This window comes from Globicephala melas, chromosome 19 (genome assembly GCF_963455315.2).
Source record: "Globicephala melas chromosome 19, mGloMel1.2, whole genome shotgun sequence".
In the NCBI taxonomy this organism is placed as follows: domain Eukaryota; kingdom Metazoa; phylum Chordata; class Mammalia; order Artiodactyla; family Delphinidae; genus Globicephala; species Globicephala melas.
In genome coordinates this window covers 45,109,863-45,124,792 of record NC_083332.1, presented here as the reverse complement: position 1 = coordinate 45,124,792, position 14,930 = coordinate 45,109,863, and the positions used below count along the sequence as shown (strand labels likewise).

Genomic DNA, 14,930 nt, shown 5'->3' with positions numbered 1-14,930 from the left:
AATGGCATCCTACAATCCCCATGTCCTGATATTCATACCTTATGTAATTCCCTCCTGTTGAATTAGGGCTGAACCTAGTGACTTGCTTGCAAAAAACAGAATGTGGCAAAAGTAATGGGATGTCAATTCTGAGATTAGGTACAAATGACGAAGACTTTCATCTCGCTTGCCCTCTCCTGCTCTCTTGATTGCTCACTCTGGTGGAAGCTAGCTGCCATGTTGGGTTGCCCTGTGGAGTGGCCCATGTGGCAAAGTGCTGAAGGAAGCTGTGGTCAACAGTCAGCAAGGAACTGAGGCCTTCAGTCCAACAGCCTGAAAACAACTGAATCCTGACAACTATGTGAGTGAGTTTGAGAACTGCTCTATTCTCAGTTGATTCTTCAGATAAGACTGCAGCCCAGCCAACACCTTGATTTCGGCCTTGTGAAAATCCTTGAGTCAGAGGCACCCAGTTAAGGCATAACTGGCACCCAGTTAAGGCATAACTGAACTCCTGAATTACAAAAACTATGAGATAAATGTTTGTTGTTTTAATCCGATAAGTTTTGAGGTAATTTGTCATGTAGCGATAGATAACTACAGCAAGAAATATTAAAGATAGGAGGGAAAACCAATGAAATGGAAAACCAAAAAACAATAAAGAAAATTAATTAAACTAAAGCTAGTTCTTTGAAAAAAATGTTAATACAATTGATAAACTTCTAGTTAGATTGACCAGGTAATGAGTAGCACCGTGTAAAGAGAGAGGACTAAGGACAGAGCCTTAGGGGACTCCAAACTTTGGAGATCTGGTAGTGGGGAAGGAGCCAGCGAAGAAGACTGAGGAAGAAAAGCCATGAGGTAAGAGCCATCAGGCAAGTCTATTCCATGGGAGGCCTGGAGAGGAAGGAGTTTCAAGAAGGAGGCAATGGTCAAACACATCAAATGCTACTGGGTGGTCAGGTAGTATGAGGATGAAGAATTGATCATTGGCTTTTTCAATATTTTGGTTGATAAGGGAATGCTGGGGATAAAAGTCCCCTCGGAGTGACTTGGGAAGAAAATGGTAAAGGAGGTAGTGCAGCGAGCAAGTTCAGACAACTTTTTCTAAGAGTTTAACTGTGGAAGAGACCAGAGAAACAGGGCTATAGTTTGAAGGGGGTATGGGGTTAAGAAGGTGTTTTGTTTATTTGTTTAAAATATATTCAGTAGAAAGAAGAAACTGACGGTGCAGGTAACCCAATTGAGAAGCAGTTTTACTTCAGGGTCTTTCAGCCTTGAGAAATAACAGAAATAAGTCCTAGTTGCCAGGACCAGAGTTTGGTGGTGGGTGTGCCTTCTTTCATCTTCCCAGAGGTAACTGGAGTTTTCATCCTTACGTGTGTTGGGGGTAGGAGGGGGTGGGGGAGATAGTACAAACCCGGTCCCTGGCTTTACGTAAGAAGGCTGGTTTGAGTTCAGTTCCTGTTTTCTTGAGGCAGTTGAAATTCTACCCAAAACTGTCTGGTGTCCCTACAGAGCTGAGGCTTTGGTCCTTGAAGAGTAACTGCATAGAGTTTGAGGTAATAAAAGGTAATAAATAGCATTAATTGAGTATTTACTATATACCTGGCACTTTACATTTATTAACTCCTGTAAGCCTCACAAGAGCTCTATGAACTAGGTCTTATTATGATGATCATTTTACAAATGAGGAAACAGGGACAGAGATATTAAGTAACTTGCATATGGTCACATATTCAAGATTCAGGAAATGGCAGCTTTGGGATTTGAATGCAGGCAGCCTGACTTCAGAACCCAAGGGTTTTGTAATAGTTTATACAGAGGAAAAATATGGGAGTAAGGATTCATCATACAACATATAATAACTTGGGCATGCTGATCTAAAAAAAATTCTCTACCTTAACATCAGAACCATACACACATTGTGGGCAATGATTTCATCTCATTTTAGCAACACATAATCTATTATATCAAAATAATGTCATCAATTTGATTTTTTTGGCATTAAATTGGCAAAAAAATTGGCATTTAATTTTAAAATTTTATTTTTTAAATATTTATTGATTTATTTATTTGGCTGTGCCGGGTCTTAGCTGTGGCATGCGGGATCTTCGTTGCAGCATGTGGGAGCTTTAGTTGCGGCATGCGGGATCTTTATTTGCGGCATGTGGGATCTAGTTCCCTGACCAGGGATCTAATCCGAGCCCCCTGCATTGGGAGCATGGAGTCTTAGTCACTGGACCACCAGGGAAGTCCCTAAAATTTTAAATGTATATGTTTCTAAAGCTGTAAATGAGCTAAAATATATAACTAATTTTATGTTTTTGCATATTTACTTAATAGTATAAGTAAATATTATTTTAACCAGAAAAAGTAATGTCTGCTCCTCAAAAGACACCATTAAGAGGAGACTGGTTGGTGCTGCAACTAAGAGTTTACATGCCGCAACTAAGAAGCCCGCATGCCACAGTGAGGAGCCCATGTGCCCCAACTAAGACCTGGTGGAGCCTAAATAAATAAGTAAAATGAAAAGACTGGTAGAAACTATTTGCAATACATATATGTGACAAAGGACTTGTATCTACTCCATATAAAAATTCTTACAACTCAATAAAGACTTGGAGAAATAAAGAGAAATAATCCAATGAAGAAATGGAAAAAGATCTTAACAGTTACTTCACAAAAGAGATACAGGAATAGAAAATAAGCACTTGAAAAAACATGAGCTGAACACAATTAGTCATCAGGGAAATACAAATTAAAACCGCAATGAGATGCCATTATGGATTCATTAAAATGGCTAAAAACTAAAAAAATAATATTGATACCAAGTGTTGGCAAGGATATGGAGCAACTGGAACTCTCATACCTTGCTAGTCATAATGTAAAATGGTACAACTATTTTGGAAGGTGTATAAGAAACTACCAAACTGTTTGGTAGTTTCTTATACACCTACCATATGACCCAACAATTCCACTCCTAGGTACTTACCCAAGAGAAACATATCTATCTATATATATATCTACATATCTCTCTATATCTCTCTATATAGATAGACAGATAGCTCTTCACACTAAGACTTGTACCAGAATATTCACAGCAACTACACTCATAATAGTTCACAACTGGAAACAACCTGAATGTCCATCAACAGGTAAATGTATGAACGACTGTGGTATAGTCATATAAAGTACTACTACTTAGCAATAAAAAGTGTTGAACTATTAATATACACAACATGGATGAATCTCAAAAACTTTTGCTGAGCAAAAGAATTCAAACATGAAGGGTATACACTTTATGATTCCATTTATATGATGCTCTAGAAAAGACAAATCTAACCTATAATAAGAGAAAGCGTATCAGTGGTGGGCAGGATTGGGGTGTGGAATGGGAGATGATCTGGGCACAGAGGAACTTCCTGAGGTGATGAAAATGTTCTATATTTTGACTATAGTGATGGTTACATGAGTTTATATCAATCCTCATTGAAATGTGTACTTAAAATGGGGGCATTTTACTGTATGTAAATTACACCTCGGTAAAGTTGATTTCAAAGAAAGCAAACTGCAGACTAACAGTATGTAATAACAGTAAGAGTAAAAGTAATAGTATGCTAATGTTCTGTTTTTGTAAAAGAAAAAAAGCCCATATAAAAAGCCCATATATGTTTGCATATACCTATAGGAACACAGGGAAAGGTGTGAAAGAATATATACCAAACTACTATCATTGTTTACTTTGGGAAGTAAGAATATTAAATATAACTAATATTTGGGAGAGACTGGATTTTTCTTTATATACCCGTGTATTGTTAGGCTTGTGGCAATAAGCGTGCACTACTTTTGACCGTGCAGTAGTTGGTATGCAGGTATGCTGCCAACACACCATCCCTGACCTCCGTTTCTCTCATCAAGAGTCAGAGGCTACTTCCCTTCCCCTTGAACCCGGGCTGATCTGGGGACTTACTTTGACAGTAGAATGTGGCAGAAGTCATACTAAGCCAGTTCTAGGTTTAGCGCTTAATAGGTCTGGCAGCTTCTGCTTTCGTTCTCTGGGAAACCATTCACCATGCAGCAAAGAAGTTTGACTTAGACTACTGAATGATGAGTATCCACACACAGGGACAGACAGAAGCCATGTGGAGGAGCACTAGGGTGCCCCAGTCAAGATCCCACCTGAATGCAACCTCCTGGGTGAGCCCAGCCTACACCGCACGCAGTAGAACCACCAGCTGAGCCCAGACAACACCATGTGGAGCAGATGAGCTGTCCCTGACAAGCATTAACAATATTACAGAATTCTGAACAAATAAATGGTGGTTGTTTTAAGCCACTATGTTCTGAGGTCCTTTACTACACACAAGGGAACCAAAACATATGTTATGAAAGAAAAAGCCCTTACACTAAAATTTTTAAATTAGCAAATTAAAAGTTTAAATATTTCTGGAAACTACCTAATTAGAATGCCCTTAAGTTGATTCATTATAATGCTGCACCTTTAAACAAATTTTGTTGAGTAAGATACTTCTAAAGGCGATTTGTCATTCCTTGAGCAGTCTTATACATTACTTAATAGCAAAATGAATTAATAATTTATTACTTTTTTTTTTTTGGCTGCTGCCACATAGCTTACAGGATCTTAGTTCCCCAACCAGGGACTGAACCTGGGCTCCAGCAGTGAAAGCATGGAGCCCTAACCACTGGACCACCAGGGAATTCCCAGCAATTTATTACTTTAAACAAGACTTTTTTTCCCATTGCCATCAAGACCAACAAAATAACACAAAAGAGGACTTTTTTTAGTCCATTCACTTTGAAAAACACAATCTTCAAAAGATATTTTTCTCCATTTGACAATAGACACAGCAGGGGGTTCAAAAAGCCCTATCCTACCCACAATTTCAGGAAGTAATCTGTCAGTATATAAACAATTTAAAATATAAACAGCCTTTGAGTGAATCCACTTTGGCAAATATCAATCTTACAGAAATAAAGGTCCAGTTCTTTAATATGTACATATATATGAAATATGCATATATACACATACAATATATATTTCCATTAGCACACAAATATGAGAATTTATATTGCAGTACTGCATGTCATACGAAAAAAAGTGAAGTTTCATCCATAGAGGAATAGTTGAATAAGTAAACTGTAGTGTATCTATACTATAAAATATTATGCAGCTGTTTAAAAGCTTCTCCCCTCTGGGCTTCCCTGGTGGCGCAGTGGTTGAGAGTCCGCCTGCCGATGCAGGGGACACGGGTTCGTGCCCCGGTCCGGGAAGATCCCACATGCCGCAGAGCAGCTGGGCCCGTGAGCCATGGCTGCTGAGCCTGCACGTCCGGAGCCTGTGCTCCGCAACGGGAGAGGCCCCAACAGTGAGAGGCCCACGTACCGCAAAAAAAAAAAAAAAAAAAGCTTCTCTCCTCATCTTAATTCTGAGGCCAACCCAACTGGAACTCACAGTAGCCTGCTAGACAAATCCAATTATTCCATTTTCCTTTGTTTTCTACAACCGGCTAGAAGAAGGTGTTTGTCAGAGCAGAATTTGGAGCTGAATTTGCCCCTCTCTGGGCAGGTATCATCAGGTTTTCTAAAATCAGATTACGGGCTTCATCCTGGAGCTGGATGGGATCACGGGTTGCTCATCACTTGGATGAACTCTGAGGTGGCAAAGTGAATGCTGAACTAAAACATAAAAATTAAGCAGGTGATATGGAAAAGAGTTGACAAAGCACATTAAATAAGGGTGTTCTGCAGGTTGTAAGAGTTAGAAATATACCCTAAAGCCCAGGACCTACCCTTCTCCTGGCACATAGAGGAATTTGAGAAAAGGTACCTCCTAACCTAGAAGTATAAGCTGCTTTGTCCCCACATTCCCAGTGTCATTCTAGTTGCCGTGGCACACTCCCAACAGACCTGAGATTTAGTTCTCTTCCCTCATTCCTCTTTCCAAATATTAATTCCTGATCTTTCTTACAGAGTTCACTGAAGGTACTCTTAAGATGAAGCAATGTGAATATGGCTTTCTATTTCTGCTCTCAGTTTTAGAAGTTTCTGACCTAGAGTAAACTAGAACTTGTCTGAGCTTGCTGACTACAAGACTACGTTCTGCCTCTAAAAATAAGTGCTGTGCTTTGTATGTCATGGTGACACTACCAGGTCTAAGTTGTTCTTCTAGGGCAGCAATGGGTTCACACTGAGTCATGCATCCATCCATCAGTCCTTCCCTGACCTCCTTCCCTTCATCCACACGCCCCCCCGCTGCAACATTCTCTGACAGGTTCCTCCATTCATTCTGGGAGCAAAGGTACACATTTTAGAGATAGCTGGTCAGGGTTAGAGGATAGGTCTGAAGCCATGGAATAATTTTTCTCTGTGAGACATTAGCAGTCTCATTCACTGCTGACAAGAGGATCCCTTTCTGGAAGGCAACTTAGCACTAAATATCAAGAGCCTTAAAAGCAGGCACATACTGTGACCTAGTAATTCCTTTCTAAGAACCTATCCTAAGGAAAGAATCAAAGATTCACCAAAGGATCTACGTATAAGAATAATCAATAGCATACTTCTTATAATCCTCATAAAGTTCCTCATAAAGTAAGGAACTGGAACCACCTAATTAAACAATATCTTTCTAGAAGATAATTAAATAAAATTATGATAAATTCAGGTTATTAATTAATAACAACCAATAAATCTTATATTTTCAAGAAATATTTAATGACATGGAAAAGTGCTTATAATGTTAAATTTTTTAAAAAGCAGGATACGTACAATGTAATTACAAGTCTGAGAAAGAAAAAGAAACTAGAAGGAAACATCAAAATGTAAACAAAGAATGGTTACTTCTGAATGGTGAGACTATTAGTGATTATTTTCTTTACACTTAATATTTTCCAAATTGCCCAAAATTATCACGTATTATTGATACAATTAGGAAGGGAAAGGTATAAGAATAGATTTTAAAGTTATATCTCTCAGAAAAATTGACATGAGGAAGAAAAACAGAAGGAGGAAGAGAAGAAAAAAAATTATTCGGTCTGGGCTCCAACTTCCAAGTTTGGCCAGATTAGTATTTCCAATTTATATTAATATAAGTATTTATTGAATTGAACTATACTGATGCTAACCTAGGCAAACTTGGCAAGAAGCATTTCATTTAATTCTCTGAATTTTGCTGAAAAATTCTCCTTGCAAAGTATGTGAACTCTAATCCTTGACTGTTGTTCACTGCTGCTGAAATCTATGAATGCTGAACTCCCAGACTAGTATCCAATTATTCACACATCCAATCCACCTTTTCACCTTCAGGCTATGCTGTGAGTTGAAAATCTCTGAAAGCTAACATACAAAGCCATTTTTCAAAAACTGACCTGCTGTTCTTGATAACGATGAGGAACTGATGTAGCCCCAAAGCACTTTGCCACATTCAACTGCAGGGTCCCAAAGAGAAAAAGACAGACAAGACCGTTTCCTCTGAGCTCCCATAATACCCTACACAGGCCTCTCCCTAAATTAGCAGGTCACCTTAGAAGATCTGTGTATGAGTTGACGGCTCTGATTAAACTATAAGCTCCTTGAAGGAAGAGACAGTGGCTTTTTCGTGCTCCTATTTCCAGCCCCAGGCACAGAACCGGCCATTCAGTGCCTACTCAAAAAAAAACTCAAAATAAAAACCTTCTACATTTCAAAACAAAGGAAACAGAAAATATGAACAAAACTAAAATGTAAAAAAACCAAAGAAAATATTTACAACATAAATGTTAGTGGTTCAAGATCTGTAAATATATAAAGCTTTTACAAATTAAATAACAAAATCAACACCCCAATGGAAAAATGAAGAAAGGATAGGAACAGGCAATTCACACACACACACATACACCCTCCACACACACAAAAATTTAGCTAATAAAAATATGAAAAATATTTAACGCTGTCAATTGAATAAATGAAAATAAAAACACAATAACATTTCTTTATATATCTGCTTGATAAAAATAACACATAGCATATATGGTGCTGATGAGGGTACAAATATTCTCAAACATTAAAATATAAACTGGCACAATCTCTTGGGAAGATAATTTAGCAATAAATATGTTTTAAAATATGCACATGCTTTTAAGAAATTCTACTTTTAGAAATTTTTCCTAGGAAATTATCGTGGATCTGCACAAAGATTTAGCTACAAGAATATTCATCTTAACGTAATTCATAATAGTGAAAAATTAGAACAACCTTTAAGCTGGTCAGTTGAAAAAAATTATGATACATTCAAATGATATAGTCTCATGCAATCATTAAAAATTATAGAGGATGTGGAAAATGTGTGTTAATGACAGGAAAAAGATGCTTAATGACATGGGAAAATTTTCAGGATACAGTATTGTGTATTGGGTAAGAGACTGGGTCTGGAGTCAGATTGTCTGGATTGAAATTTTGGATTCATCATTAATTAGCTATGTAACATTAGGCAAGTTAGTACCCGTCTCTGTATCTGTTTCCTTATGTGTAAAAAAGTGTAACCTCTATGAAATAACAGCAACAATCTAGGCAACAATCACCAGTGGTTACTTAAAACCAATAGGAGGAAGGTTGATGGGGAGGTTTATTATGGATGTATCCTACTAGAAACACCACTGATCAATCTTCACATCACTAAAATGAGACACCAGACATCATACGTCTTGTAATGTGAGACAACAGGAAATACAATACACAGCACAGCCTATGAAATATTCTTGCCCCCTAAAATTTGACCCAAACTTACCCACGTGTCCGTATCTATCAATTTACTGGAAACATGGGGATTCAATTCCATTAAAATGAGGTTCAGACTTCCCTGGTGGCGCAGTGGTTAAGAATCTGCCTGCCAATGCAAGGGACACGGGTTCAAGCCCTGGTCCGGGAAGATCACACATGCCGCGGAGCAACTAAGCCTGTAAGCCACAACTACTAAGCCTGCGCTCTAGAGCCCACGTGCCATGACTACTGGAGCCCATGCACCTAGAGCCCGTGCTCCGCAACAAGAAAAGCCACCGCAATGAGAAGCCTGCGCACCGCAATTAAGAGTAGCCCCCACTCTCTGCCAGCAACGAAGACCCAACGCAGCCAAAAATAATAAATAAATAATTGTTTTAAAAAAATGAGGTTCAAGGACAATCAAAATAAATTGATGCTGATAAAAATTCAGAATAGTGCTTACCTCTGGGGCAGGTATAGCTTAGGAAGGGAAAAAAGGAAACTTTATGGGTTATTAGAAGTTTCTCTGTACTGATCTGGGTGATGGCAGATATGTAGAGAACCATAAAACTACACTATTAAAATTAGTGTACTTTATATACTTTTCTATATGTATATGATACTTCAATCTTTTTTTTTTAATGAAAAGAAAAAAAAAGCTCCTGCTGATTTTCCACCATTGTCTAGTGGCAGGATGAAAAGTAGGTGTGGTTAGGGAACTGAAGCCAAGAGGAAGCGGTAGTACTGCACCTGGCTCCTACCTATGGGCCTGTGTTCCCATGGAACTCCCCCTACTGCAAAGAAGAGCACAAGGCCTGGACCACTGAAACTAGGGTACTTATTAAAGAAGTCTTATAAAGTGGCTGTCACAAGGATTTCCACACCAATAGTAAACTGAGGACATGGGCTATGTTGTAAAAATGGGCTTTAATTTCACTTAAAGGATTTCAGTCAGCCATCTCATCTATGCACCTGGACAAGTTGGTAAGGTGAATTAGAAAATAGCAGTTAAAGCTAAGGCAATGTTTACAGCTGGATACTTGTTAGAGTAGGCTACAGGAAGATTAGAACTTTGAGAACTGATGGAATATGCTTTGAAATGCCAGAAGGCAGTTTTGGAAATTGGGCTAATTATAGGACTATGTAAGGAGAAGCAAGCCCTCTCTCCCACTCAACCTAGTCCTTCATCCCCACCTTCAATCTCACCACAGGAAATGATTTGGACTGGCCCGTGGAGATGGAGAAATGTGCCTTTTCAGCGTTTATCACGCCAATGATAGCGGTCTACCAGAAGTTACAGAGAACAGGCATGTTTTGTTGATGCATCAGACACATCCTTCTCAGATTGATGATCACAATGATACACACAAATGGAAGTCAGAGGTGCATTTGATCCTGTAATACGTTAAACTTAACACTCACACCTATTGTGAGACAATCATTTCTCATAATGGTGCACTTGTCTGGTATGTTTCAGACCCATATTTAAGACTAAGGCAAATACAGAAAGTTCGCCCTTCTTCAAAGGGCAGAAAAAAACACTTTTAATTTTACTCTCATGAGATTTTCCTTTCAGCAATAAAAGAATTTAAGTGGTGGGAGATCTAGGTTCTGTCTTCTTTAGCCAGAGGGCCACCCAGAAATTAGGAAAATTAAGGGCTACGTCCGTGGAAATGATGCATGGCTATGTGGAATCTTTGGAAATCCTTAAAAATGCTGGTGAAGGAAGAACTCGATGTAAATTCTTGATACAAGAGGCAAACGCTAGTTTGCTGTTTTTTGGGTTTTTTTGGTCATGCCATGCAGCATGCGGGATCTTAGTTGCCGACCAGGAATCGAACCCACGCCCCCTGCATTGGAAGCGCAGAGTCCTAACCACTGGACCGCCAGGGAATCCCAAAGCTAGCTTGTTTTTCAGAACCTTTCCCTAGTGGGTAAAGAGTAAAATTATTATTTTTTTTGCAGTACGCGGGCCTCTCACTGCTGTGGCCTCTCCTGTTGCGGAGCACAGGCTCTGGACGCGCAGGCTCAGCGGCCATGGCTCACGGGCCCAGCCGCTCCGCGGCATGCGGGATCTTCCCAGACCGGGGCACGAACCTGTGTCCCCTGCATCGGCAGGCGGACTCTCAACCACTGCACCACCAGGGAAGCCCCAAGAGTAAAATTTAATCCTTACAATAGCCATATGAGGTAAGTGCTATTAATATCCTCTTTTTATATATAAGGACACTGAGGCACCAAGAGGTTGAGAAACATTCCCATGATCACAAAGCTGATAAGCATTAGCTTGGGATTTGATCCCAAGCAGTGTGACTCTAGAGCCCACGGCCTTACAACTCTCAGCTTGTGTGGTTTTGAGCAACTTCCTTCGAGTTGGTAGGTTCAATTCTTAGCACTAGTACTTACCAGCTGAATGAGTCTTGAACAAATTTCTGAAGGTCCCTGTGCTACAGTTTCCCCATCTATAAAATGGGCCCAACAACAGTCTCTTTACAGAATTTCTTGGGAAAATTAGATGAGATTATATACACGTAGAGGACCTGGCACACAGAAGTCATTCAACCAGAGTTAGCACTCTTCTTTCCCTGTCTGACATTCCCCTTCTTTTCATGGTTGCTGCTACTCAGCAAGTGGGAAACTTCTCATTCCAGCTCTGAGGAAAATCAGGGCCCCAACATAGCTCAGCGGAGGAGACTAAGCAGTTGTAGAAGCATGGGCACTATTGCTGCCAATCTCTTGGTACGCGTTGGACATCTGCTAAATCCTTGAACAGGAAGTAACTCACCTCAGCCCCCAAATTGTCCTCACCTTGCTAGCAATAACAGCCTCCAGGTGCACAGACTTTGGTTCCACAGCCATACTGCTCCCTGACCCCATTCCAGATGCTGGAACAAGAAAACTCACCTAATGCCCTGACAATCCGCATCAGGATTTCCCCGACTTTCATTCTGGTCTCCAGTGTGTGCTTGCCTTTACCGCCATCATACTGTGCCAACAGGCCAGGCAAGATTTTCTCAGGGTACACATCTGAGAGAAGGGCAACCCCTAGGGTTGAAAATAAAAAGAAAGGATTCATTACTGTTAAGCACTGAAAAGAAAATAAGCCCAGACAGCCTGTGATGGGATGAAAACAGAGACATCTAAACCCACCTCTGTCATTCTACCAGCAAGGGCTGCCCTGTATTTGGAGTGACAACATTGTGAGTGGAAAGAGCATGGGTCTCAGAGTTCACACTCCTGGATTCTTCTAGTCTCAGGCCTATATGATCTCTAAGATCACTTTCAGCACTGACATTCTACGATCTATGGATTCTAGACTCTGGAAGCAGAGGCTACATGATTACATATCATGGCAGGGATTTACACAGCAGTGGGAGAAGACCAGATCAAATGTCCTCGAGGGAGTCTTCCAAGTCTGAGACACTAAGGTTCTGTGACAAGTATCGTCGCTGCCCACACATCAGTCTGAAGCACAGCAGTGCTTCCTGTCTTTGCTGCAGTTCTCTACCCCAGTATGAGTTTTCTCTGTAAAACTGTCAGTGATGAGAACAATTTCTGTAAGGAAATAAGGAATGCAAATTCTGGGCATGATTAGTAGTAGACTGTGCTTCCAGCTGAGTTCCCTGATCAGAATTAGGAAGATCCTGCTCTTGAGTCTCCCTTCCTAGTACTTGCTGATCCCCTCTCCCATCACGCCAGAACTCCTAGATGTAGAATCTGCAGCAGTGTTATCATTATCTGAGCCCAACCCCGTATCGAGTAACCTTTACAGGGGCTGACAGAGGAGGCGAGACACGACTAAGACAGGACCAGAAATAAAGCCCCTAGTCTCAAAACTATATAAATACAAATTCCATTACTTGGGGGGAGGGGTTAGGTACTATACTCTAAAGAATAGTGAGGAAAAAGGAAAAAACAAATGAAGGAAGGAAACTCAGGTCTCAAACTACACCCAGGGTGAGAATGCTTCTCACCACCTCTACCTCAACCACTCTGGTCCATCATTTCTGGCCTGATTTTTTTCAAAAATCTCCTAATTGGTCTCCGTGCTTCTACCCTATTCCTGCACTGCAGCTGGAACTATCTGGTCAAAATGAATCAGACCTCATCATTCTTCTGCCCAAACCGTCACTGGTTTCCCTTCTTCCCTTAATATGAGCAGCCCCCATCCCCCAGCTGCCTTCGCTCTGCCTCTGACCTCATCTCTTACCATGCTCTCCCTTCCTCACTGTCCTCCAGCAACTGAGGCTGGAACTCCTAGCTGTAGACCACGCTGCTCTGGACCCAGCATCTTCGCCTTACTTCTCCCTCTGCCTAGGCTGCTCCTCCTCCAGGTAGCCCATGGCTTGCTCCTAAAAGCCCATCATGTCTCTGTTCAAATACCACATTCATCGTATATGAAATTACAGCCTCCTTCTTCTACCACTCTTTATCCTTCTCACCCTGCTTCATTGTTCTTCTTAGCACTTAACAGTACCTGAAATGATATATACTTATTTATTGACTGCTGTCCCCAGAATGTGAGCTCTACAAAGTCAAGGATTTTGTTTTGTTCCCCACTGTAGCCTCAATGCCTAGAAGAGTGCCAGCACATAACAAGTGCTCAATAACTATTTGTCAAACGAATGAATGAATAAAAGGGTTCAAAGATACAGTCTTGATATAAATTTCAGGAATTAAGAAAGAGAAGATGGGGAAGGAGTAATATAAATGCTTGACAAATCTATAATTATTTTTTATCTGAGTTTACCATTCTTCCATTTAATTTGACAATCTTGCAGGCAAAGTCTATATACTGTTTTCTATGTTATAGGTTGGGGTTCCATTCTCTTATAAATAGATATACACCAAGGCGATGCAACTGCTGAGGGCTACACCTGCTTGTCCATCGTCTTGTCTGCCCTCCTCACCCCTATACCTTTTCATTGCCTGAAAAGCCTGGGAAGTCTCTGCATGTGGGTCTTAAGCCACATTTGTCTTCCTTTTTTTTTTGGTGTTGGGGGTAGGAGTTTATTAATTAATTTATTTACTTCTGCTGTGTTGCGTCTTCGTTTCTGTGCGAAGGCTTTCTCTAGTTGTGGCAAGTGGGGGCCACTCTTCATCGCAGTGCGCGGGCCTCTCACTATCACGGCCTCTTTAGTTGCGGAGCACAGGCTCCAGACACGCAGGCTCAGAAATTGTGGCTCACGGGCCTAGTTGCTCCGCGGCATGTGGGATCCCCAGACCAGGGCTCGAACCCGTGTCCCCTGCATTAGCAGGCAGATTCTCAACCACTGCGCCACCAGGGAAGCCCTGTGTTCCTTTATGTGGCCTCCAGTTTTACATAAACAGAAGCTCTGCTCTTTAGGGAGTTTCAGGCTGTGGCAGAACCTGAATTAGACAGCTTCCCTGTTGGCAAAATGTGACAATGCATTTGTAGGTAGCTCTATTACGCAAAACGAGGGGTAAGTTTTTGGAGGTCCAAGGTGGAGTTAGAGACCTCCTAGCATAGGAAAAATGTCTGCAGCTAAGAAAAGGATAAATGAAGGAAACAGCTTCCACATTCTAAAAGAACCCAAAGGAAAAGTGAATTGATAGTTGGTAACTGCAACGCTGGCACATGTTTTATCACTGATGTATCACAAGGCCTGGTATGTATTACAGATCTGTAGCAGTCATAACTACTTCTTCATCAGAAGTTCCTAACTCGAAATTCAGTGGATTTGTTTTCTTTTAGGAATATAGTTGTGACTTCATAATGGAACTCAGTCGTAAAATGGGATTTGCTCTATAAAACTTTGATCTATATCGAGCTTTTCTGAAAAACATGTACTACTAAAGTTCCTTCTACTGTCACTTATGCCTATTTTTATCTCACTAATCTTTAGCAGAGAAGTTATTTACTTCTATGAGAATATCCTGCTGTATACTTCAAAACCAAATGAGCTCTTGATTTCCTCTCTGTAGCAGACAGGCATTTTGGTTGCACACAGCATCTACTCTCTCTTCTGGTAACAACACCTGCTGTTCCTTTGGGAAATATCCCTTCCCTACTCTCAGTCTATGTAGTTTGAGTGGGGCTAACTACCCACTTTCTCTCTCCTCACGTGTTAACAAACTCATGTCAAGGCTGCCTTAGGATATTCCATGCCATCACCACCACAATGTTTGGTTCAGGAATGGGGGAAGAGACTCAATCCTGGAGCCAATTTTGG

The 14,930-nt window shown here is 40.6% G+C and overlaps 1 protein-coding gene across 1 annotated transcript in view; it reads right to left on the bottom strand.

The window, feature by feature from the left end:
* Positions 1-14,930, bottom strand: part of TANGO6 (transport and golgi organization 6 homolog) — a 177,469-nt gene that overhangs the window by 62,219 nt on the left and 100,320 nt on the right. Inside the window, exon 15 of the mRNA XM_030863529.3 lies at positions 11,641-11,781. Coding sequence (XP_030719389.1) covers positions 11,641-11,781 — 141 coding nt within the window. The remainder of the gene's footprint in view (positions 1-11,640; positions 11,782-14,930) is intronic.